The sequence below is a fragment of the Brachyhypopomus gauderio genome, chromosome 6 (assembly GCF_052324685.1).
Source record: "Brachyhypopomus gauderio isolate BG-103 chromosome 6, BGAUD_0.2, whole genome shotgun sequence".
In the NCBI taxonomy this organism is placed as follows: domain Eukaryota; kingdom Metazoa; phylum Chordata; class Actinopteri; order Gymnotiformes; family Hypopomidae; genus Brachyhypopomus; species Brachyhypopomus gauderio.
Window position 1 is genome coordinate 10,930,520 of NC_135216.1, and position 22,667 is coordinate 10,953,186.

Consider the following 22,667-nt stretch of genomic DNA (forward strand, 5'->3'; position numbering starts at 1 on the left):
AAACTCTCAGTCCTTTTTCTGCTAGATTTAAGTGCCGCTTTTGACACCGTTGATCATGAAATACTTCTTGATCGACTACAGAGCTGGGTAGGCCTTAGTGGCTTAGTCTTAGACTGGTTTAGATCGTACCTAACTGGGCGTGATTACTATAGCATTAGGTACCTCTTCCTCCACACGTCAAAAAATAACTTGTGGCGTCCCCCAAGGATCAATTCTTGGGCCAATACTATTCAACCTATATATGCTTCCGTTACCACACATCATTAATAAACATGGTATTAGTTATCATCAATATGCAGATGACACTCAACTTTATATTTCGCTAGAACCTAAAGCCCTAAAATCAATTTGCTCACTGTTTGACTGCATAGATGATATACAGACATGGATGTCTGACAATTTTCTGCAATTAAATAAACAGAAGACAGAGGTTCTTGTTCTTGGCAGTGATTCACAAAGGAATGATGTCCAGACTTATTTAAATCAAATGAATCTGAAAGCCAGACAATGTGTTAAGAACCTGGGCGTCACCTTTGATAATGAGCTCAGCTTCAAATCACACATCATGACTACATGCAAGACAGCTTACTTTCATCTTCGAAACATCGCTAAGGTCCGAGATATGCTCTCTCCTGCTGACAGTGAAAAACTTGTCCATGCATTTATCACATCAAGGCTAGATTATTGTAACGCTGTTCTATCTGCTCTTCCAAAGAGCTCTATTTCGCACCTACAGCGAGTTCAGAACGCGGCTGCAAGGGTTCTGACCCGCAGGAGAAAGAGATCATATTACACCTGCACTCCACTCACTGCACTGGTTACCTGTCAGCTTTAGAATAGATTTTAAGGTTCTAGTCATGGTTTTTAAATGTCTTCATGGTCTTGCCCCTCTTTACCTAAGTGAAATGATTGTTAGATATGTTCCAGTCAGGTCTCTCAGGTCTTCAAACAGTAATCTACTGGTGATTCCTAAAAGCCGATTAAAGATTGGCGAGGGTGCTTTTAGCCACTATGGCCCAAAGCTCTGGAATTCTCTTCCTGAAGAGCTCAGAGGCATTTCATCCCTGCATAGTTTTAAGAGCAGTCTCAAAACATTCCTGTTTAGATCCGCTTTTAGTTAAGAAACTCTTATCTTAATAGCTTTATCTTATTTACTTTACTTTTTATTATCTTAGTTCACTTTTTACTTTTTATGTTATTTTAATATTTTTATCTTTAATTTCTTTTAACATTTTCTTTTTGTCTTTGTCTTATCTCCTTTTAATGTTTCTTTTATTTATACTGTAAAGCACTTTGAGTTACATGTATGTATGAAAGGTGCTATACAAATAAAGATTATTAATAAAGATTATTATTATCATCCAGCAGAATCCTCTGCCTCTTTGATTGACTATTAGAGGCACACTGGCTGGATTCTTTTCTGGCTTTGCCGCCCTTTTAAAATTTCCATTAGTGAGGCCCGCTTTCCCTCAATAATGCTTGCCTTTTGTGACATCTGCAAATAATAATAGCACATAACATCTCACTTGCTCTTATCATATATATATATATATATATATATATATATATATATATATATATATATATATATATATATATATATATATATATATGAATGCATGCATGCACATATATACTTACAGCAGTATCTTCAATTTCTTTCCTTTCTGAGTTTCTCTGGCTCTCCACAGGATTTCTCTCCAGTAACTTTGGAACCCGAATCCTTTTCCCTGCACCTAGAATGTCCTCTATTTCTTCAGAAGTGTATGTGAAGAAAAATATGTAACACTTTAAACTAATACTGGTCAGGCACACTCAAGTCTTCCCTCTTATAATTTTTATATATGAAATTTATATACAAAAAATTATTACAAACATTTATATTTTGCTCAGTTTCTTTTTCATGCTGAATGTCGAACCCAGAATGATAGTTTAATCATTGAATGTTCAGTATTTGTCTTATACAAATGGCTCAGCTAAAATATGAAAATCACAGTTTACAGACCTCCGTGTTTAATTATAATTAAAGAGCAGATATTGTCAGTGCACTTGCGGCATTTTGGCCCTCAAAAGGGAAGTGAAAAGTTCTCCACCAACATTCTCAGTTAAGTATTACCCAAGAACAGGTAGAAGGCAGCCTTTTTCGGGGCGAACGTAAGATGGACACAAATTCAGTATTATATCTCATCGATTTGGCGCCCCCTCTAGTGCAGCGCCCCTATGCGTCGCATACGCTGCATGCCCCCTTTTTGCGCCACTGCTCAGACCAGACTAATTATAAGATTGTAATACGAAATGAATGACAACGCATGGGATGTTGCATGCAGAAGGTAAGTCTTTTGTTTTATAAATATATTTTAACGAGCAAGGCGGTCCATGGTCGCCAGGCTACCGCCCGCGACACAACTAAATATATAAGGCTTATTTAGGTCTTATTAGATACAAAAGTAAATTGGACTGACTTATATACAGCCTCATTTTTTCATTGATTAGTGACAGACCCTAATACTATATGCTGAGAAACACAACAGCTTTTTGTGCCTAGGTTTATTTCACTTTTATGAACACAAAAGTGATGAGGTTGATGGAAGCAAACACAAGAATAAACCTCCATGTTATGTTGATGCATATCCCCTTGTGCTGAGAAACATAACCACTCCTTGACTAACACTAACACTACCATTTTAAACTACCATGTTAAACAATGCCCTATCACCTATACATTTGACTATTTACCTGTCTAACAACACTTATTTCATGTGTTCAGGTCACAGCACTGCATGCACATTACATCGTATGCAACAGTATTTAATACTAGAGACATGTCAAGTATTTTAACTGCAGATTTAGGGCAGGAATTCATGAAAGAATTGATCAAGTAAAGAACAAAACAAAAACATGATCATTGTGCTTTAGATGTTCACCATTCATTATTCTTAGCACTAAATATACAGCTGTCATGGGATAATGTCCAAGTCTTTAAGGATGCATGCTCTCAGGAAAAGATACAGCTCTATAGCTTCATCAGCTGTGGTAGGTGAGTGTAAGAAGTTCTCTGCCATTATAAGGCAGCACATGTCAAACACTGTTTCATCACAAGGACACGGTCCTCTCTGTTGGCATTCTTCTTTGCAAGCCTCCACTGCTTCCTGAGGGACCTGTTTCAAGTAATCTTGTCCTCCAAATAGATGAGGCAGGGTGTACATCAGAATCGGACGTCTGTTTGGAGCTATTGCATTCCTGCTCTTTCGGACGACATGGGTATTCCACAACTGTGCAACTTGCTGCAGTTCCTATTAAAAAAACAATATGGAAATTGTTACTTGCAGTATAATATTGACAATAAATCCCACGATTTGTCTATTCAACAAGGCACAATCCCAAAATCATTAGGCCTACTGGTTATATAAATGTGTATTTTAGATATTTTTCTATTTTATCTTTTTAAAGCACATTTAATGACAGGCCAATGCAGGCCTTCTTTTGATTGATGTTATGCTACTTGAATTGAACATCAAATCAGCAAAACACACCTGGATGATGGACAGGCAAGTAAACAAGATAAGCTGCTTGTCCAAGAAGTCTCCAGAGAAACAGTCTTGATCCTTAAGTTCCTGAAAACGATTCATCCAGTACTGGGCATGATGACTTCTTAAAAACGCCCACCAGCTTTCAATCCGCTGATTGTGATTACTGGACCCAGCGATATAGCAGTTTCTGATGATGCTGCGATTGGTACTCCATCGTAGGAACCTCTGCATCTCGGCCATTGTGACATTTTCTGTTCCCAAATCTGCGCGAATTCTGGAAGGCGTCCCCATCCTCCTCTCAACTTCCCTTATGAAATAACCAGCGATGATTTTGGGATTGCTGTTTGTTGAATAGGCATGAAGCCATACAATAAGTCTTGAAAATCCATCAATAGCTCCATTTATGCACACCCCAAACGGCTTTAGTTTATCATAAGAATCAACGTTCCACATATAATTAGGCCCAGGGTTCATGTACACGCGTCGCATCAAGCGATTTCTTCGTCTTCTTTCAACACCATTGGGGTCGAGAAACTTTAGCAAATGTCTCACCGTACTTTGTGTGACAACATATCCAGCTTGGATGCAGTTGAGATGGTGGAACTTGTATCCGTGCAGCCTCCCGTCCCCACCCTGCTGATCAATGAGAAATGGTGCAACGTCTAGAGCAGGGATGTCAAAGTCAAATACACCGAGGGCCAAAAAACCAAATTTGCTACAAGCCGAGAGCCGGACTGGTTCAATGTTTATTAAAACATATTGAAATGATTGCACATAGCCTATTAAACCTAATAGGTTCTATTAAGATAGGCCTATTAAGACCTAACACAGTGTATATTATTTAATGCTTAAATGAATAAAGCAATATTTTCTTATGGATCTGTCAGTAATTTCAAGTGAAAACATTTTTCAACAAGCAAACAGATTAAAACAAACTTCATTCAAAGAAAACGTGTTCTGTACATTCAATGAATAAAGTAATAAAGGTTTGAAAAGTGCTGGAATTTAGGCTAAAGTACTTGAAAATGCTTGAAATTGTAACGACTTCGTTTCACAACAAATAACTGTCTGACTGAACAGTTCTCCTGTATTACGTTAACAAATACGAGCCTCTAATTCCAGGACGAAACATGAGAGAACGTGAAGACGTTAAGATTGGTTTTTAAAATAAACAACCATTAAATAATGTGATAAAAAGCTAATTATTTTGAATCATTTCGAGTATAGGTATAAATATTTAACTTAATTAAGTTTAACTGGTGCGCAGTTACAAAAATCGAGAGGTGCACGACCTCGCGAATCGACAGCGTGCCTTGACTTTGACATATGTGGTTTAAAGGGTCGGATTCATTCTTTCTTCGGTACAACCCCATGCTTTTCAAAATCTTTCGGAGAGTACGCATACTGAAAACAATACCATCTACAGTGCTCAACAACTGTAGAATGTCACCATGCCTTAAACCAAGCTTGAAATAGAACTGAATTAAGTCATGCAGACGAGCCATGTTCCTTGACTGAACCTGTGAAGTGTTGAAGTGCTGAATGGCCTAATAGCATGAAATAACATGATAAATGTTTAACATGAAATAACGTGATAGTTGCATATCTCAGAATAACGTAATAATTTCATATCACGAAATAACGTGATAATTTCTCGTTATAACGTGATAAATATCACGTTATAACATAAAACTTTTCACGTAATTACATGATACTGAGCCAAATATATATTAGGGCTTGGCAGCTCTGAGCTTCCGTAGCTGGCAGCTCTACGTCGCCGTATAAAAGTATTCACCCATTCACACCCTACGGTAATTACGGATACGGACCCTTTCGTCCGGTTCCGGAGGTCGTTTCATCCGCCAGTGGGTCCGTTGCCAGAGCGCTTACGAATCCGTAGTAACGGAGCAATATAAACCGCAAATCAGGGGGCAGTAGAGAGTCAGAAGCATCGGAAGTACACCAATTCGGGAAAATCAATGAAGAAGAGTACTGGACTTAAAAAAATGGCGCTCGAGTTAGAAGAGAAACGTTGCGAGTTGGTTAGAGGCTACATTCTGCTACGGTGCCAGGTCATCGCGATAAACAGCGATGCAAAAACAGCTGGGAGGAGATTGCTGGTGCGCTGGTGCCGGAAATTTGACTATACTGCCCTCTAGAGGATGTATTTAAAAAAATCATAACAACGTTGGAACCGGAAAAAGGTATAGTGGAGGCTACGTTTGGTACGGACGGACGAAATTCGTCCGTGTCCGGAGGTATAAAGCAGCCAGGCTTTTTTACACCGAAAATCGATTTACGACGGATCAGCGGACCGCCTGTATTTCAGACATCGGAAGAGCTTCAGAGGTAGATACAAGATAAATTCAGTATTTTATCTTTATTCTGATTGAGTTAAATTTTTATCAGAAATATAAGAGTGTTTTTTTTTTGAGCCGGTACAGGTGGTCAGACGATCTGGTTCATCCTGGCCGCGGCGTAGGCGTAATACATGAACAAAAGCACAAAATGTATGTCCTAATAAACCATCACAAAATATTTATTACATTTATTAAATACTAGTCTTGTAAACAAACCGCGCACCACGAAGTAGTAGTGTGTCGCCCTCAGAGCTGATGAGGTAACCGGGCCACGGCACAGACCGTTAGTGCAGGTGGGAGTGTGGAGCGGCTGGGGAGACGCATGAAACCAGGCAAAGAGCCGCAGATTGGACACTCCTGGTTAGACCCTGGCTTAGACTGCTCCATCTTTACGGCAATGCGGACCTATTTTTTCACGTTTCAGTAGTGTCAACCGTGTCGCGGAATGATTACATGATGAGACCTTGCTTTACCCGGGCTATTCAGACCCGGCCCTTGGCTTTAATGAATTTGTACCGGCCCGCGGCACATCTCCCCATAAATAATAACAACAAATTACGTTCGCTTCAATTTTACTTCCACTATGACAGTATTAGTATAGGTCTGAAAATTGTCTGGCCCACAGGTCAGAGCTCTCTGCCAAATTTGGCACGCAGAAAAATATAGTTGAAAAGCCCTGAGTTAGACCCTCAGCAGTGTCAGTGCGCAACTGGCGTCTCTCTCTTGACTTGATATAATTAATGTGGCATTAGTATGGACAAGGCTTTTCCAGTTCCTGACTACTTGTATTAATAAGTGACACAGCTGCTGTATGTTTTCGTAGTCCAGCCCGGATTTTCTGGGACAAGTTGTTTTTTTTCTGATCTCCGCTGATCTACCGCTGATCTACCGTCAGCCCGCATCAGCTGGCCATGACTTACGGTCTCTGGTTACTAAGTAACGCGTTACTGACAACACTGGTGACGTCACAATTAAAGTGCCTATAAAAGGAGCGGCCGCTGTCGCTGAACGACAGATGAAGTTTTTGATGATTGCGACGCAATGTTACATGCGATATACTTAATCAACTGGACCGTGAGAAAACTGACGAGCGTAAGTTCAAATTCGTTTGAGATGGTACCTTAATTCCTAGCTCGTCGGTAACATTTTAACAATTTATAGTAGTAGGTCTAATTACAATTCAGGTTGTTGCAAAATAGAATGTGTAAATGATTTATCCAAAATGACTATCATGAAGTAAGCGGCACTGTTTTACGTCAGGGGCGGAGTCAGGTAATTTATTGGGGAATATGTCTTTGGTGTGATTAAGTTTGAGGGATTAAAACCATCTGAGGACATTATTACGATCGAAATCTCTGACCAATACTATTCTCACACTGTAAAAAATTTCCATGTAAAATTACAGTAATTTACTGGCAGCAGTTTCACCAGTATTATACCCTATTTTTACAGTACGGATACCGTAATTACAATTACAGCATAATACTGTAAACACAATCTACACAATATTACTGTTTTTTTTAAACCTACAGCAATTTACTGTTAATTTCTGTTACAGCTAACAGAACTCTGTATACAAAAACAACAGCTCAAAGGGCAGCGGTAGCTCAGTGGTTAAGACGTTGGTGTTGCAATCCAAAGGTCCTGAGTTCGAATCCCCCCCTCCTCCTAGCTACCACTTCTGGGCCCCTGAGCAAGACCCTTAACCATCAATGGCTGGGTTTATATTTATGGCATTTGGCAGACGCCCTTATCCAGAGCAACTTACATTTTAATCTAATTTTTATACAAGTGAGCAATTGTGGGTTAAGGGCCTTGCTCAGGGGCACCTCAGTCATGGCCTAAGGTCTGGGAATCGAACCCACGACCCTCCGGTCACAAGACCAGTTCCCTAACCACCAGGCCATGACTGCCCTTATATAAAATTCTAGCCTAAGTATTTTTCTAATATTTTTTGTTAGCTTCGTACGGTCAGCTAAAAACTTAGATTAGGTTTTCAGGTCCACGATGTAACTTGCACCACAATGCAGTGTTACAACTGCTAAAACACTCAAGCAAGTAGAAAAAAATAGGGAAAAAACTCAGGATTTTCTAATCTCCCAGCAGCCATTGCTAATTACAGTTACAGTTACATACAGTTAATTACTGTAATTAGGAAATGCTCAAAAGGGGGCGCTCGAATTACAGCAAAGATACCCACAATGCTTATCAGTTCACAGCAACTTCCTGTATATGAAGTATACAGTAGTTTACTGTCAGATTTTCCCGGTAAATTTATAGTCCTGTTAAAGAACAGTAAATTACCAATTTTCTGTTTGTGTTAACAGTAGAGTGCTGTTTTAAAAAATAACAGGTTAATACTGTTGGAATTCTGCTGTAAATTAACAGCAATTTTTTTACAGTGCACCTTTAGCGGTTAGTGCAAAAAAGCATTAATTTTCTCCCAACCCAGTTCAGATGTCCACAGCCTGTATATGCGTGATAGATTTGGTAAAAGTAGTAACCTTTCTGTTCCTCAGCTAAGAAGGGATCCCCAGGATGCAGCCCAGGCTCTACAAGACGCGGCCCAGGCTCCACATGATGCTGCCCAGGCTCCCCAGGACGCAGCTGCCCGTGACGCAGCCGCCCGTGATGTAGCCATCGATCATGTAGGTGACCATGGCGTAGGCATCCGTCACGCAGCTGACCATGGCATAGGCATGCTTGACCCCGATGACTTTGTCTTAGCGATGCATTACTCACATCGATATGGCAGACCATTCCATCAGGCACGTGACCATTTCTTAGCCATACGTCACGCAGCTCACGCGGCGGCCCCCGTGTTCCAGAGGTCGCCGCATGACGTGGCCCGTGATGCGGCCCGTGACGCGGCCCGTGACGCGGCCCGTGACGCGGCCCGCGACGCGGCCCGCGACGCGGCCCGGGACGCGGCCCGTGACGCGGCCCGTGACGAGCGCCGTGACGAGCCCCGTGACGCGCCCCGTGACGCGCGCCGTGACGCGGCCATTGACTATGACATTCGCTTCGCCAATTTACTAACCGCTCATACCGCAGTCGGCCATCGCTCAGGCACCGGTGACTCCCATCTTCAGCCCCTCCCGGAGATGCCCGCAGTGTTCCAGAGGCAGGCGCCCGTGTTCCGGAGGCAGGCGCCCGTGTTCCGGAGGCCGGCGCCCGTGTTCCAGAGGCCGTGGCCACCGCCCCGCGCCGCCGCCCCGGGCCGCCCATGACGGCGACCCCGGCTCCCTATGACAGCGACCCGGCTCCCCATGACGGCGACCCCGGCTCCCCATGACAAAGTACGTGACAACACATGAATTTACTTTGAAATTCATATTAAAAGATTAAAAGCCCAATATAGGCCTATCTCATTAACATAATTATCTGTAATTTCTGAAGTGACAGATTGCTGAAGAATGTTTGATCCAGCTGTGTTCTGCACATGCATCTTCATCCACAAGATCTGCTCTGCATAGTGACACACAAGCGGCGGATGTGGGGCTCGAGTGTCCTAAGCTCAGATCCAAGGTATCTGTTTTATTCTTAAAAATGTCTTCCATTTATTCCCAGTTACCCTGTTAGCTGTAGATTTTGCTCTTTTGAATGTTCAATTGTACATTTGTTATTGTCAGAATCATATGTTGAATGGTTGTAATCTAATTGTTTCCTCTCTGTAAAGAAACAGACAAACGATCTGTGTTCACACGGAGGACCGGACGAGGAAAGGCAAGGAGGATCACCAACTTAAATGAAAAAAAAAAAAAACGACAATAAATAAACAGCTCCTTGTTCATTAATCTACTGAACCATGTGACAAACTCATTCAAAACACAGACCTGTTGGTCACAAGTTTGTGGCAGATGGCAATATGCACACTAGTGTTGTCAAATTGGATTGATAATTTCCTATCCAACAATTCAATAATAACAGTACTGCACATCCTTACCCAAAAATATGGTAATTTCCTAGCTTACTTACTAATCTACCTACTTATCTCCTGTAGTTAGAACCCATGTTCTTTAAACCGTGACAGTAAAGTTGTGAAAAAACGGTAGATTTCTCTTCTTTTGTAGCTGGTCAAATGAAAACAGTCACCCTTTGAAGAGCTCTGTCATAGTTACAATGCTTGAGCTTCCCCCTCTCTACCCTGGGTGGCCCACACACACATACAAGCTACCTCTGTGCTCCGACACCCCCACCAACACCACCCCTGCCTTTGCCCACAAAATCTCACTCTGCACCGAAATCAAAACGTCAGAGCCCTGGAGAGTGGTCAATTTCATATCGGTTCTGATCCATCATTTCCAACGCCCTTGAATGAATGGACGAGTTTGGAAGTATAATACTGACTGAAGTGATTCAATGACACAATTCTGCCATCTACAGGGTGGAATGGGTATTGCCAGTGTCGTGGAAATTTCCTAATAAATGGATGAGGACTCAGACGTGGTTAAATGATTAATTTATTACAAAAATATAAATATATATAAATAGGACAAAGACAGATACAAGACAGACACAGACATGAGAGTCTCATTCAAGCATGACAACTCTGAAGGCAGGGGGGCGCTCCCCCTGCTTATATACATCTTAAACACAATATCTTAAACACAATTCAGCAGTTCTAACAGCAGGTTATCTTTAGCACAGCATGTTCCAAAACATAAGCGTCCAGCAGGCTACTTTGTCTCACACGTGTGTATCTCCTAATATGGACTTCCCTAGAGTTAGCGGAAGCAACTGATGTATCAGTTGAACACAGAGAAAGCTAAATGACCCAAGACTAGTAGCCTAGTGACTACCAGTTAACAGAGTGCTCTTACCCTCAGCACTCTCCCTGACCTGGGTCACGTATAGCACACATGCATAATATGAACTAAACATGGTTACACTGAATCACACTACTTCATTATTGTAGTCCTTCTGCTTAGTCAGAATGGACATGTACTAAATCATAAAGTTCATAATGATCTCTTATAATAACTAAACATGATCTAATCAATGATAATTAGTCAATAATCAATAATTTCTCTCACACTTCCCCCCTTTGATTCTGTGTAATCATTAAAAAGGAGAGAATAAATCATTAATTTCATCATAGAATATCAACTTAAAACAGGCCCTGGAGTTCATTAAGCTGCTCAGGGCCATCGGGCACAACCCAGCCAGTCGCCAGGTCATCCCAGACGTCTTCCTTAAACAGATGTCCCAAGGAGTCTGCTATCTCAAGCTCCTTTAAGTCGTTGTGCAAGGCCATCTGAAAATGCTGACGCATAAGGCCAGTAAGCCACGACGAACAGCAAGACAAAATACAAGGCACTAAACACAACAACAACTAAATGATTATTACAATTGGTAAAATCATAGTCAGCATCCAATGTCCCCATGGGCCTAGCCATGAAGTGATCCACCCAAACCAGGTTCTTGAACCCCGGCCTTCATGTGATCAATTAAATCAGTAATATTATCATAGTAGTCTGGAATGCTGAAACAACATGAAACATTGATTTTCTTACACACATCTCCTTCTTTTGTGAGGAGGAGGTCTAAAGCTAGTCTATTCTGGACCTATACTTGTCTAATTTCTTTCACTTCTTTGTTTAATAGGTCCAGGGCAGTCTCAGTACGAGAAGCCAAAGTCAGAACTTGCCATGCAAGTCCGTTGATCTTATCTATCGTCGCTGTAGTTCCCCCTCCGAGGAACAGTGACCATCCCACAGCAACCGCTGGGGTAGTCCAGGGGTCTGCCAGCGTGTAACCTTTAAACTTACCAGGGATCCCCTCCAGTGAGGCCTCCCGTGGGACACGATCTGGTATGGTATAAATTGACACTGGGGGGGTAAGGAAAACTGGAGTACAACACCCTCCCCAGGCGAACTGAAAACTGACCCCTGTTGTATGATCTCTCAGGTAGAGCAGAGTAGGTTTTCTCTCTGCATGCCCACATCGTCGCCCAATCTGTTACTGGGTTCACGATGCCATGACAGGAGGTGAAACTCCATTTTGCAGAGGAGTTATTTAGTCTAATGGTGCATGTTGATTCGTCTCTGCCTGTTGCTACCAGATCAACCTGGCACTTGGTGTGCTCTATCCAAAGATGGCCTTCAAGGCCCCCTCTGTGCATAGACACCACTCTCCCTCAACAGGGGTGGTGTCAAATGTCATGTTGCGAATGCCGACTCGTGACACCTCGTCATTTGAGTCGCAGGCGTTTATTTCCTATGATCCATACTTGCAACATCATCACCTACCCAATCAGGAACCTTACCACTGTGAATGATGGCGTGAGACATGTTGTATAATTGACCTGTTAACCTATCAATCTCGCATATGGGTCTGTTAATTAACATTGTAGCCATTTCGTAAGTGATTGGTGTTGGTGTTCACGGCATGTGGAAAGGATGGCAAACCAGGCAGGGCTGGTTTGGTTTCACTGCAGTAGCAGTGACATTGGACATTACACATGCTTTCTTTCCCTCACACCTCTCCTCCGGTGTGGGGGAGATGACAGTTACCCCTCCTGTTGAGAAAAGCATCATGTAAAAAACAACAGCATAACATTCATTCTGGCGGCTGCTCTGGAGCTCTTTTGCAGTGGGTGTGGTGTGTCCACGTGGCTCGGCCGCTGGTCTTTACAGCTGTGTTGGTTGTTAGCAGCACGTGGATCTCTGATCAGCACCCAGTCTCCCGGCTGGAACTCGTGCAGTGGATTCTCCGACACCTCTGACAGCTTTGACCTGCTCAGACAAAATAGAGACAAACTTGTGCAGGATAACATATTAATGGCTCAACGTGTGTGTGTGTGTGTGTGTGTGTGTGTGTGTGTCCCATTCCGGCGGCACTACTCCCATGTTTGGAGGCCTTCCAAACACAATCTCAAAGGCTGATAAGCCTGTGCGAGCTTGGGGCAGAGTGCTGCTCTGCCACAAAACCAGAGGCAGACATTTCAATTCTGTTTCCTGAGTTAATTTCCTTTAAAATTTAGTTAATTTAGCTCCTTTAGCCCTTCATGTACGAAGGGAGTGCCGTTGTCACTCGACACCCTCCTGGGTAACCCCCATCGTGGGATTATTTCCCTTAGTAGCATCTTTGGCACCGTATCTGAATTCTGCTTTGTGGTGGGGAAGGCCTCCGTCCATTTGCTAGACATACATACACACAAGCCTGTATTTCAGCAGGTGTTAGTTCAACAAGATCAATTTGCCAGTGTTGAAAGTGTTCGGTCGGCGGCAGGTGTCCGGCGGGTGCATGTTTAGATCTGTTATCCCCCTGTGGTGGGATACCAGACATCATGTATAAAAATTTTGGGTGAGTGTGGTTATTCTTAGTGCATGCTAGTGCATGCTACTATCCCCCCTTTGCTCATTGTGACTCCTACCATGAGCAATTTCAATCAGTCCTCTCATGTAGGCTGTAGGGACACACGGCTTACCTGTCTCCGTGTGTGTGTCCAGACTCCCCCCATTGTTTTGCACCCCCCCTTTTGCCCATCTCTGTTTGTCTTACATTGTGGCTTGTGTTTGTATTGCTCTGGTTGTTAAGGGTGTGTCTTCTCTGTTACTGTGATCTGTTAGCATCATTTGTGTGTTTGGAGCCTGCAAAACTGTGTATTGGGCTGTGGAGTCTGCGAAGGCATTGCCTTTTGCTACTGTGTCGCCTGTTCTGGTGTGTGCGGCACATTTGATGATTGTAGTTGTGAGATCAGTTGGTGCTTTATCTTTGACCTTGAGCTGGTAAGGAATGGTGAGCTCAGCTGCTTGGGCAGAATAATGTGGCAGGAGTGATATTGTTTCCAAAACCTCTGTGTGGATAAATGTGCTTTTCTTTTTCTCTGGTCCTTTAAAATTCGAGAAACAGCATGTTTGACCCAAAGGGCGAGTTGAGCGTACCCCACTATATCTCTGAATGCTACCAGTGCCCGCACCCCGGCTGCCCCAGGGTCTAGTTTTCCTGAAAAGTAGGCTACTGGCCTCTGTCTGTCACTATGGGCTTGAGTCAAAACACTGGTCCTTTAACGTCAACACTCCCCACACACATACGAACACTGAACACACACATCAATTCTGAACTTTTATTTCAGAATTCAAAACTGTTCTTAAGACTCATTTTTTCAAACGGGCTTATTCTCTTTAACAAATGTTATTTTTATCTCTGTTTGTTGTGTCAGAATTTCAATGCATACTAGGTCATGACCCAGGAAGTGCACTTTTTGTCAGCAATATTGCAATTTTGCTTAGGAACCTTGTGGCCTTCCCTTGCTAGGTGATTTAGCAATGCCACTATGGCCCTCTTTGCATACTTCTCATGTGCTGCATTGTAATGGTGGGTGATGTGTATGTTTTTTTTTTTTTTTTACTTCGAAGGAAAACGCAAACCAGTACTGGCTATCTGGATGCACTGAAAATGCATTTGCTAGGACCACTACACTGAACCACTGGCTATCTGGGGGAATCTGGGAAAGAATATTGTGAGGATTTGGCACTTTTGGGGCTCTAACGTGTACTGCTGCATTGACAGCCAGCAAATCCTGCACAAACCGCCATTCTTCCCGCCCTGGTTTCTTAACTGGAAAAATTGGAGTGGGCACGGGTGAGTTAGGGCACAGTACGATCACTCCAGCTTGCCTAAGTGATTGGAAAAACTGGCCTAATTTCCTTTGAGCGCCTCAGGCTTCAAAGGGTATTGATGTTGTTTTGGCCTATAGTCAGATTTTGGGGTGATGTGTATGGGCTCACACCCCCTGTATGAGCCCCAACATCGCTCTTACCTGGTGCCCATAATGTTGCAGGAACAGTTCTGAGTTCCTCTTCCTCTCATTTTTTTTTCTTCTTTCCTGAGAGGGTAAGGGAGGCGGCTAAAAAAATACCAAGGGGGTTATTCAGTTCCACTCCCTGCCTGCAGGGGAGCCTCCATTCACCGATGTCCTGCCATTGAGGCTCCTCGCACACGTTTGCTAGTGACACGTGTGGTTTAGATCGAGGAAATGAGAACAGGTCTTCCTGTTCTAATGGGGTTTGCACCATTGCCACAGCCCACACGCAATCCCACACAATAGCAGTGACAACCAAACAATCATGTTTTCCAACCTTAAATTTATCCTCAAAACCTCTATCGGGGCCCTCACTCACATGCAGCGTGCAGTGCAGTGACCCCTACGGTCTCAACATCAAATCACCTGGCAACAAACTACACACTTCACACATGAAGTGTTCCCAACACTCTCCTCCTGCACTATGCAGCTCATAAGCATACAGTGGAACTCCTGCTGATAACTGAACCCCAACACAGCTAACTCCCACTCCATAAACAACCCCTCAGGCCTGCTACTCAGGCCCAATTTACACATTAAGTCACAACCCATAGCAGTTAAATTAAATTAAATTAAAAATTCATGTTCAAATGTATTATTTCATTTACATCGGAGAGGCTCTTTTTTTTTCTTTGAATGGGTGGCACCACTATAAACCTAAATCTTTTATTTTAGTGCCGTTTACAGTCAGTGTTATTTTAGGCAGGCCCTGCGGCCCTACACTAATCTTCTGCAAGCATTGATAAATTAAATGATAATTTAAACCAGTTACTTTCCTTTTTGTCGTCTTCCAGTGGTCCTGTACCGTCCAGCCTCTCCGCTGCCCGTCAATCTCTGAAAGTTCTGTTTCTCTGCTCAGCATTTTCTTCATTTTCAGGACAATCTCTTGCAAAGTGTCCTAGTTTTCCACAGTTGTAACATTCACCACCTCTCCTCTGGGGTAACTCTCTCGTCTCCATCCACCTCGTCTTCTTCCTCAGCCTCTGACGTGGCCCCTCCCGCGTTCTCTGGGAGTTCTCTGCACCATGGTCTCAGCTTGCTTCTGGATTTTCTTGTTCACTCTCCATGCCAGCTGTGCCTCGTGATGCTTGGCATGATCTTCTATGGTTTTCAGGGTGGCGTTGTTGTACCCAATGCACTGGGCTCTGATGAGGTCACTGATGTCTTTTCTCATGCTTACCAGGAAGCTGTTTCTCAGGTGGGCTTCCCATGGGCTGGCCTCTGCCGGCCTCCGCTCGTTGTGCTGGTGCTACAAGACCGCTGTGGTCAGTGTGAACTCTGGTCAGTCTCACGAGGAAGTCGCTGACAGGTTCTCCATCTTCTTGTTTACATGCAGCTATTTTGGACGTGTTGATAGTGGCTGGGTGTGCAGCTTCCAGCCTTGCGACCAGGCGTCCCACAATCTCTCTGTAGGGCCTGTTTGGATCCTCCTGTCCAGCTGCTGTTCCCACTCAGTGTTGTGGAGTTGGACGTCATCGGACGTCTCCCGGTGTCCGGTCTCGGTCTATCTTGTTTGACTGGATGACAAGACTGAACAAAAGCTGTTAGTTCTTCGCCGGAGCGCTTACCTCCCATCTCTGTCGGTTTACCCAGGCCCACCGCCGCCTTCATGATGTCATCTCCTGTCCAGTGACGGTGGACCATGATGACTCCTTCAGGGCCTGTGACCTCGACCATTGGGAAGGTCGTTGCGCACCCTGGGGTGGTCAGTTCAAGCATCACCTGACCCTTTCTTTCTGTGGCACGGCTTCCTGTGTGTGCTGCCACGGGTGAAGCTGGCGGCGGGGGTGGTGGTGGCTGCAGTGGCGGTGGTGGCGTTGGGGAGGTGGCGCTTCCCATCGTCCGGCTGGCGCATTCCATCGCCTGGCGGGCACACTCAATCGCCTGGCGGACGTCATCATACGGGACTAGTGGCCCTGGGTGCAGCGGCAGCTGTTGGGCTGGTGGGAGTGAGAGAGGCAGAGGTTGTGGTTGTGATACCGGAACTGATGGCACTGGAGCTCGCAGTGCAGGTGCGGCAGACAGAGTTTGCTGTCGTGGTGGCGCCAGAGCTGGTGGTGCTGGAACTGGCGGTGGAGGTGCGGGAGGCAGGGGTAGCGGCTGTGGGTGCATCTGAGCGTGGCGCAATTGCTGAGCCGGGTTGGCTGGCGCAGATCTCGTCGGGGCAGCGTTGAGGTCTGGTCGGCTACAACAACACACTGAGAGACTTTGTTAGTACACTTTTTTTAATCCCTACCTGTCGTGCTTGCCTTTTCTCGGCTTCTTCAAGCCAACATTTAGCTTTTTCTTCCATATCTGCTTTATGTTTAACAAAATACTTGCGAGTTTTTCTCTATCTGCGACCTTGGGCTCTGTTTTTATTCTCTCAACTAGTCGGCGCAGATAGTCTACACTCAATGTTCCCTTTGAACCAAACCCATAATGCTAAAAAACCCACATGTCGAGTTACATCTTCTAAATAATCTCTGGTCATTTGGTAATTTACACTTATAATAATTATTATTATTATTATGCTATGAGCCTCCGATGCTTTACTCTTATTATGTATTCTACCCAAATGATGTTTACCCATAATTCTAGATAATCCCAGAGATGACCCTTCACACTTTTTTTTTTTTTTTTTTTTGTGAGGGGTCCAAAAAAAAATCCCAAATCAATTAAACACGTCAGAAAAAGTCCTCAAAATTTAGATCCGCTACTGCATACCAACGTAACAAACAGTTCCACCCGCCCCTATCGGATATCTCTGCCGCTCCGGAGCTAGCCAACACCGTATTACGTCTAATCAGTGCGCTTCTGCCCAGCTGGATCTCTGGCCAGACTGACGGGCGCTAGGCTAAGTCCTATCTCGCGTGGACGATATCGCAGTATCCCCACCTTATAGACTTTATATTCTCAGGCGATACCTCTCTGTATCCCTGTAGGCGATACCTCTCTGTATCCCTGTAGGCGATATCTCACTATATCCCTATCGTATAACAGAGATCATCCGGCGGGCAGACACTGGCGGATATTTAACACTTAAAAACAAAAAAATTCCTAGAATTTTATAAACTGAAAATTCCCACTCACTGCGGTTTGTTTGATCGGGCGGAGAACACCACCGGAGACTGGCGGTGACATCACTCCCTGTATAGGTACTTTCCCTTTGCTCGTGGGGTTCCCACTTTGCCCAGCCCAGCCAGGGATCTCATCCCCCGGGGAGCGTCCTCAAAGATCAGTCACCGCCTTTCCGGGGTGCCTCTCGCCGATCCTGTTCGTGACGCCAAATTGTCGTGGAAATTTCCTAATAAATGGATGAGGACTCAGACGTGGTTAAATGATTAATTTATTACAAAAATATAAATATATATAAATAGGACAAAGACAGATACAAGACAGACACAGACATGAGAGTCTCATTCAAGCATGACAACTCTGAAGGCAGGGGGGCGCTCCCCCTGCTTATATACAATCTTAAACACAATTCAGCAGTTCTAACAGCAGGTTATCTTTAGCACAGCATGTTCCAAAACATAAGCGTCCAGCAGGCTACTTTGTCTCACACGTGTGTATCTCCTAATATGGACTTCCCTAGAGTTAGCGGAAGCAACTGATGTATCAGTTGAACACAGAGAAAGCTAAATGACCCAAGACTAGTAGCCTAGTGACTACCAGTTAACAGAGTGCTCTTACCCTCAGCACTCTCCCTGACCTGGGTCACGTATAGCACACATGCATAATATGAACTAAACATGGTTACACTGAATCACACTACTTCATTATTGTAGTCCTTCTGCTTAGTCAGAATGGACATGTACTAAATCATAAAGTTCATAATGATCTCTTATAATAACTAAACATGATCTAATCAATGATAATTAGTCAATAATCAATAATTTCTCTCACACCAGATAATCATGTCGTTAAAGAACTCGGGCAAACAAGATGAAATCTACCATGTCCGTTTCGTTGCTAGAGGCTAGAAAGGATTGTTAATAAGGCTGTAAGAAAATGGCTTGGGGTTCCACATTGTCTTAGTAGTGTGGCATGGTTTGGGAGGGGAGTGCTAGAACTGCCACTATCAAGCTTAGTTGAGGAGTTTAAATGTGCCAAGGTAGGCCAAGAAATGTTGTTAATAGGGTCGAAAGATGCACTGATCAAAGCAGCGGCACCAGTGACACATACAGGAAGAAAGTGGAATTCCCAAGAGGCAACTCAGGCAGCAAAGAGGGCATTGGAGCATAGAGATGTTGTAGGGCAGGTGCAAAATGGGAGGGCAGGACTAGGGTCAGGTGATACATGGAGGGCATTCAGCAAGGCCATATCTCCTGAGAGAAGGCGAATGGTGACTGGTTTTATTCGAGAGCAGGAGGAGGAAGTAAGACGGGCAAAAGCTGTAGGACAGAGTAAGCAGGGACAGTGGATGAAATGGGAGAGTGTGGAGAAGAGGAGAATCACCTGGCGAGAGTTGTGGGCATTGGATGCAAGCCGTATAAAATTTCTTGTGGGAGCTACCTATGATGTGCTTCCAACTCCACAAAACCTTGGGCAGTGGGTAGGTGAGGATCCAACTTGTAAGCTATGTGCAGGAAGTGGTACATTGAAGCACATCCCGTCAACATGTAAGGTGAGTTTGTCACAGGGACGTTACACATGGAGGCATAATCAGGTTCTCAAATCATTGGCAGGTGCACTGGATAAGAAGCGGTTGGAAGTTAATGGCATGCCAGTTGCTAGTTCCAATAGAGTAATTAGGTTTGTGTGTGAGGGGCAGCATAGCAAGGAGCCAGCACAGTCTTCAGCAAGAGATTGGAAGCCGTTGGTTGATGTTGAAAAGTTTTTTTTTTTTGTTCGCCACCCGGTAGCAAAATCTTGTGATGGACTTCTTTGTGAGCTAGGAGGGGGGTGGGTCTCCACTGATGAGCCTTCTGGAGGTGTTGGGGGCTCAATTCATCGAAACACCAACCAAGGGAGGTGCCTTCCTGATGACCCCAATGAAAAGCTTGCAAGGTATTGTGTGTGTCCTTGTCACTTTGTTTTGAAGGTCAGTCCAGGTTTGTGTGGTGGTCTGAATACTTGGCAGTAGAGGCAATGGACCATGAACATAGTGCGCTTTGCTTCTGGATCCTTGTTGAGCCTATATTGTAGCTGCTGCTGTGTTCTGTTCAAGCAACTAGTGTGTGCATAGGGTGTGTGAAATCTATCTTGTCATCGCAGTAGTTTCTTAGTAGTACTGGGTAGTTGAGACGATGGGTCATGAGCATAGTAGTAGGGTATTATTACACATTATACAGGGGATGTGCTGTATCCCTCTCAGCTAGTATACATGCAACTTAACTGCTTACAGCTGACAAATCTTTATAGCATTTTTAAACACTTTCTTGAGTTCAGCATTTATTTGTGTTTATGTTGTGCATGTTTACTCTGTTAAGACTAGTGACGCCTTTTCTAATGAGCGTGTAGGTTATGCAATATGTAGGTTATGAGCGTGTAGGTCATGCTATCGCTTTTGCTGTTCTTTTATTAAAGTGACCTTGCTTACATCAAACCGGTGTAAGAGGAAACAAATAAGCACATTCAGGGTGGCATTAATTAAGTGCGCGTTGCACTCTGGGGTGTCACAGTCTCCGCCCAGAGGTCACCTACTGGCAGGCATTACATGTTCTCCAATTTTAGACATATCTTCTTTAGAGATATTCTGGTTGTACGTTTTTATTTTATTTTCTTTTATGTATACTTCAAATAGGATACAAACTTGAATAATAAAATTTGAAGCATTTGCTAATAATTGCCATTCCCTTGCATTGGTTTGGTAATGTCCTTAAATGGCTTTGTCCCAGTCTGCTCCCTCCGTATTGATCTCTGCTCCCAGAAGCCCTGTCATGCATTTAAAGGGCAGGCAGGATTGTGCCTACTTCTGCTGTGGCACCAGGAAGATGGTAGCTCCAACGGATACATGTGCAGGCACCTCAGGTGCCAAGCACAACAACAAAGTATTTCTGAGCTAAAATGGCCCTTTCATTCTAAGTAAACAAAAACTAGAATTTTGTTGTAATTAAATGTGTTCTATTGTAGCACAAACACATATACCCAGCTATAGCAAAATGTGTGCTGGGACATTTGCTCCTCTCTCTTTCTCTCTCACACGAGAGTCAGAAACAGAGACAGAAAAAGAAGAGCATATATCCAAACATACATTTTTCTGTAGGCATAAGTGTTTGTGCTACAATAAAACACATTTGATTTTAATAAAATTCAAGGTGAAATACTCCTTGCTGATACAATCATAATTAATTAAAAGTTCTGGAATCTTTGAGAAGATATTTTATTTTTATTTTGCCAAGCAAGCATGATCATTTTCAATGGCCCTTTACATGAAATCACCATGACAGTTAAACCTGCCAAGGTAGGATCTTCTACAGGATTGTCCAAAATCTAATACTTATTTTCTGCATTGTCATTTTATAAGTGGACTGCAAACTTTGGGAAGCTATATTGTTACATATAGATGTGGACAGTGATTGGTGCTTTAATGACCCCTAAGAATTCCAAACAAGCAGCAAACACAGAAGCTACATTTATATTAGGTTGTTGTAAAAGAACTGGAACACAGAATTTGTCATATTAAACATATGATTATTGACAGATTCTGAACATATGCTGATCAGATCAACACTTTTTTCTTTGATCTTGACTGACAGGATAGTCTATCCCAAATGGACTAGACACATGTTACCCTGTAAGCTATAATGTTGCCAAGAAGGTGTTCATGGAAGACTTGGATTTATACAATGGCTACGGTGACCTGAGGTATGTCCGATGTTTTTTTTTCATCAATGGCTTCTGCTAGACAATGTTCATCCAGTGACTTTGAGCTGCTCTTAATCCCTTCTTTGGATGAGTCATGTGTAATGTGATATAAGGCTAGATCCTAGAAACGTGCTAGGTGGATGAAGAGGGCCCAGCCCCCTTCTCTGAACTAGTTCACTGAGATGTGCACTCACCTGACACTTTATTAGAACTACCTTGTAGATGTACAGTCGGATCTTAAAACTGCTCCCGCTGATCGTCTCCACATGCTGTCCCCCTTTTCAGGCGTCATTTTCTAGTCTTCCTAGTATGCCACAACCATGCCAATACCATGCAAGCGCTGTAGAATGGCCCGCCCCTTATTTTGTTTAATTCAGTAGCTCCCATGGTTTTCCTTGATTTCAGTGCTTTTATGTGTTATTAAAACAAGACCTTGCGCTCATAATTGCCTCTGTTAAGGGATGTGTTTGTTTGCAAAATAAAATGTATTAATTTGTCAACGACATGATTATGGTTTCTAGGGTAACAACCCCATAGCCATGTCAATTCTGACCCAGGCATTAACAGGGCAGATGGCTGCGATGTATGCGGAGCTCTGTGTGAAGGTGGGCAGCCAACAGGAAGTGTCACTTCTGCAGCATGGTTCTTGGGTTTCCTTCCTGCATAAGTCTGGTGTTGTTTGAACTCAACTAAGAACTATTAAATAGACATGTATGTTCATGACATGAACTATTTTTGTCCAATTTGTGCATTTCTAACGTAGGTATTGTGGGTTTTGAAAATGCAGCACAGTTGTATGTATCTTGAAGTGTGAAAGTCTTTTTTCAAAAGCCTGAATTAAGCCATTTAACTTTTGGTTCAGTAGCGAACCGTGACCATTAAACCTGGGCCCGCTCCCATCCCCCCCACAAAAAAAAATAAAATTGCAATAAATATGCAATAAATATGCAATAAATAAAAAATAAAAAAACTGAGACGACCGTACAGCTTTAGAAACGCAATAAACAATAATATAGATAACAATAATATCAATAATATAGATAACAATAACTATATAGATAACAATAACTAGATAACTTCTTAAGCAAAATAAGGTTCCAACAAAATAAGGTTCACAGCTCCGTGTTCCTCGGGAGCGGAATATGTAAACAACGTGCACGAGGGCATCAAAGGAAT

The 22,667-nt window shown here is 43.3% G+C and overlaps 1 protein-coding gene and 1 long non-coding RNA gene across 3 annotated transcripts; one reads left to right on the forward strand and one right to left on the reverse strand.

Annotated features, from left to right (window-relative positions):
* Positions 1-5,296: 5,296 nt before the first annotated feature.
* LOC143516809 (uncharacterized) lies at positions 5,297-10,239 on the forward strand. Of its 2 annotated transcripts, none has more exons than XR_013131791.1 (5): positions 5,297-5,879; positions 8,410-8,538; positions 8,945-9,189; positions 9,290-9,418; positions 9,570-10,239. XR_013131791.1 is itself a non-coding variant. In XM_077008658.1 (5 exons), the coding sequence occupies exons 1-3, from the start codon at positions 6,932-6,934 to the stop codon at positions 9,118-9,120; spliced, it is 318 nt and encodes a 105-aa protein (XP_076864773.1). In that variant the 5' UTR covers positions 6,615-6,931; the 3' UTR covers positions 9,121-9,189; positions 9,290-9,418; positions 9,570-10,239. The 2 variants fall into 2 exon arrangements, 1 of the variants encoding a protein (XP_076864773.1); XM_077008658.1 differs by lacking the exon at positions 5,297-5,879 and adding an exon at positions 6,615-6,982 and having other exon boundaries at positions 8,983-9,189.
* Positions 10,240-10,337: 98 nt separating this feature from the next.
* LOC143516811 (uncharacterized) lies at positions 10,338-20,955 on the reverse strand. The gene is made up of 2 exons (XR_013131792.1): positions 14,658-20,955; positions 10,338-12,627 (listed from the first exon to the last, which is right to left on the reverse strand). It is a non-coding gene; the product is annotated as an uncharacterized LOC143516811 (long non-coding RNA).
* Between the last annotated feature and the right edge of the window lie 1,712 nt (positions 20,956-22,667).

What these genes read in the sequence shown, in the direction of transcription:
- LOC143516809 (XM_077008658.1), top strand. Translation starts at nt 6,932, where the DNA reads ATGTTACATGCGATATACTTAATCAACTGGACCGTGAGAAAACTGACG. An exon ending in CCGTGAGAAAACTGACGAGC is followed by an intron (nt 6,983 to 8,409) that starts GTAAGTTCAAAT and finishes TCTGTTCCTCAG; the next exon opens with CTAAGAAGGGATCCCCAGGA. An exon ending in GTGATGTAGCCATCGATCAT is followed by an intron (nt 8,539 to 8,982) that starts GTAGGTGACCAT and finishes TCCCATCTTCAG; the next exon opens with CCCCTCCCGGAGATGCCCGC.